General features: G+C 34.8%; 1 protein-coding gene across 1 annotated transcript; it reads left to right on the top strand.

Moving 5' to 3' along the window:
* Nucleotides 1-227: 227 nt before the first annotated feature.
* LOC122038368 (GDSL esterase/lipase ACHE-like) lies at nt 228-1,835 on the top strand. Its single transcript, XM_042598089.1, has 5 exons — nt 228-462; nt 549-758; nt 964-1,130; nt 1,235-1,505; nt 1,573-1,835. The coding sequence occupies exons 1-5, from the start codon at nt 228-230 to the stop codon at nt 1,833-1,835; spliced, it is 1,146 nt and encodes a 381-aa protein (XP_042454023.1).
* The last annotated feature ends 815 nt before the right edge of the window (nt 1,836-2,650 follow it).

Below are 2,650 nucleotides of genomic sequence, written 5' to 3'. Positions count from 1 at the left end.
ATATATTATGGAATACATCAATCTTCATATATTCTTATATAAAATTATAATCACTATAAATGATTTACACAAGATAAAATTAAGAGAAAAAAAATAATCTAAGTACAAAGATAAAATTATCAAAAAGTCAATCTGCAAGATCAACATCTATCTATATACACGTTGTATCCCTTTATTTATACCACAACAATTCTATTTCAATTACCTCACATCTCTTCTTCTTCTTCATGGCTTCTAGTTGCTGTTGCCTCCAATGGCTCCTCTTCGTCCAAGCTCTTCTCGTTGTAGTCGCCTCCTCTGATTCTTGCCACTTCCCGGCCATCTTCAATTTCGGTGACTCTAATTCTGACACTGGTGGGTTGTCGGCCGCTTTTGGGGCAGCCCCGCCACCCCACGGCGAGTCCTTCTTTGGCAAGCCAGCAGGCCGGTACTGCGATGGTCGCCTCCTCATCGATTTTATCGGTATGTTTATTCGTTTATATCAATTTCAATTATAACAATTGATAGTCTTCCACCATCTCACCTGCAAAATCATAATATTATTGCAGCGAGCAGCCTAGGCCTCCCGTTCCTCAGCGCTTACCTTAACTCTATCGGCACCAACTTCTCTCAGGGTGCGAACTTTGCCACGGCCGGGTCGACGATCAGGCAACCTTACGCCACATTGACCCAATCCGGCTTCAGCCCCATCTCCATGGACGTCCAGACTTGGGAGTTCTCCCAGTTTAAGTCTCGCTCCCAAGCACTTATCCAGCAAGGTACACAACAATACTAAAAGCTTTTTATTTATTGGATAATACAAAACTTAATCACTTGTTTATTAACTCCATAATACAATTCATATATTGTATTTAACCTTTTTTTTTTTATGAAATTGACGCATTCTCTTGCATTGCAGATCTAGAATCAACTCACTAATACATGAATTCATAATATAGAAATTAAATTACCGTTTGTGTGTAGGATTATTCAAGGATCAACTGCCGAAGGAAGAGTACTTCTCTCAAGCCCTATACACGATCGACATCGGCCAAAATGATCTCACAGAGAGTTACTTCAGAAATTGGACCACCGATGAAGTCAAATCGGTCATTCCTGATATCTTGGACAAGTTTGTTCTCGCCATTCAGGTGAATTTAATTTCTCGATTTTTTGTAATTCGTTAGTTTTCAAGATATCAATTCTAATGCTAAGGAGTGTTTTGTTTTGTTTGCTTTTGTTTGGGTGTTTGTAGAGCATTTACTGGGAGGGAGGGAGGTACTTTTGGATTCACAACACCGGGCCTTTTGGCTGCCTCCCTTATGTTTTGGACCGGCTCACCCTTAAAGCGCCAGAGGTGGACCGATTTGGCTGTGGGGCTCCCTTCAACCATGTGGCCCAGCTCTTTAACCAAAAGTTAAATCAGACTTTGAGTCAATTGAGGAAGGATCTCCCGCTTGGCGTCTTCACCTATGTAGATATTTACTCGGTTAAGCGCGAGCTCCTAAGCCATGCGCACCAGCATGGTATGTAAGAATTACATTTAAACCCTAAATTCTAAATTTTAAACTGTTATAAATATGTTTTTTGTAGGGTTTGAGTTGCCACTCGTAGCGTGTTGTGGGCATGGAGGAAAGTACAACTACAATATAAATATCGGATGTGGATCGACAGTGACAAGAAATGGAAAAGAGGTGATGATTGGGAAGGCATGTCAGAATCCATCGAAGAGGATCATTTGGGACGGCGTTCACTACACTGACGCCGCCAATAAATGGATCTTTCAACAAATTATGGATGGAAAATTCTCGGATCCACCTGTTCCTCTACGGTTGGCTTGCAAAGTGAAAGCATAGTGAACCGCTTATGCATTAGGTTTTAACTTATTGATTTTGAATTTTAGTCGATCTTGTTAGGGAGTTTGATAATTAATAAATTGTCCAATTACATTTATTTTTATTAGAAGTGAAGTTTGATTCCTGTAACTTTAGTATAAACATTCTTCATATCTTGTGATGGTTTAAAGCATACATAATCTCGCCTGATCTTAATTGTCTAATCAATTTTTACTATTAAAATCAAATAAATAAAATAGATAAAAAATTAATTAATTTAATCGGTAATCAAATTAATTGATTTTTAAAAATAAAAATATTATAGTTTTTAATAAAAACTTAATCAGTTTAATAAAAAAATTTAAAAAATCTTAATATTTTTATTTTTATTATTTAATTAAAAAATATTTTAATTGATTTTAAAATTTAAAATTATAGAATAGATTTAATCAAAATAATTGATATTAAAAATAAATTGAATCAAATTTTTTGAATTATTCATTGAGTCAGTTATTCTAGGTTGGCTAAATTAAAATTTTGCTTATTTCTAATAAAGACAAGTGCTAAATAAATGTAAGTTAGTTAAAATAATTAATGAACTGCTTATCATAATTGAAAATGATAAATTTTGACAATATGAAAATAAATGGTAAACTTTGACACTCTTTGCACTTTCTAAAGAAATTTCAACTAATGGGTAAATTGAATTTGAACTTTAGCAAGTAAGTAATTCTTATTTTATAATTTGATGATGATTTGTCCTCTGGAGGCACGATACAATGCTAAGAGATATGCTAATTTATCCATTAATTCTCAGACAAACTTATACCGATAGT

This window comes from Zingiber officinale, chromosome 1B (genome assembly GCF_018446385.1).
Source record: "Zingiber officinale cultivar Zhangliang chromosome 1B, Zo_v1.1, whole genome shotgun sequence".
NCBI lineage: Eukaryota > Viridiplantae > Streptophyta > Magnoliopsida > Zingiberales > Zingiberaceae > Zingiber > Zingiber officinale.
The sequence above is the reverse complement of the archived record's forward strand: the minus strand, read 5'-3'. Positions and strand labels throughout refer to the sequence as shown.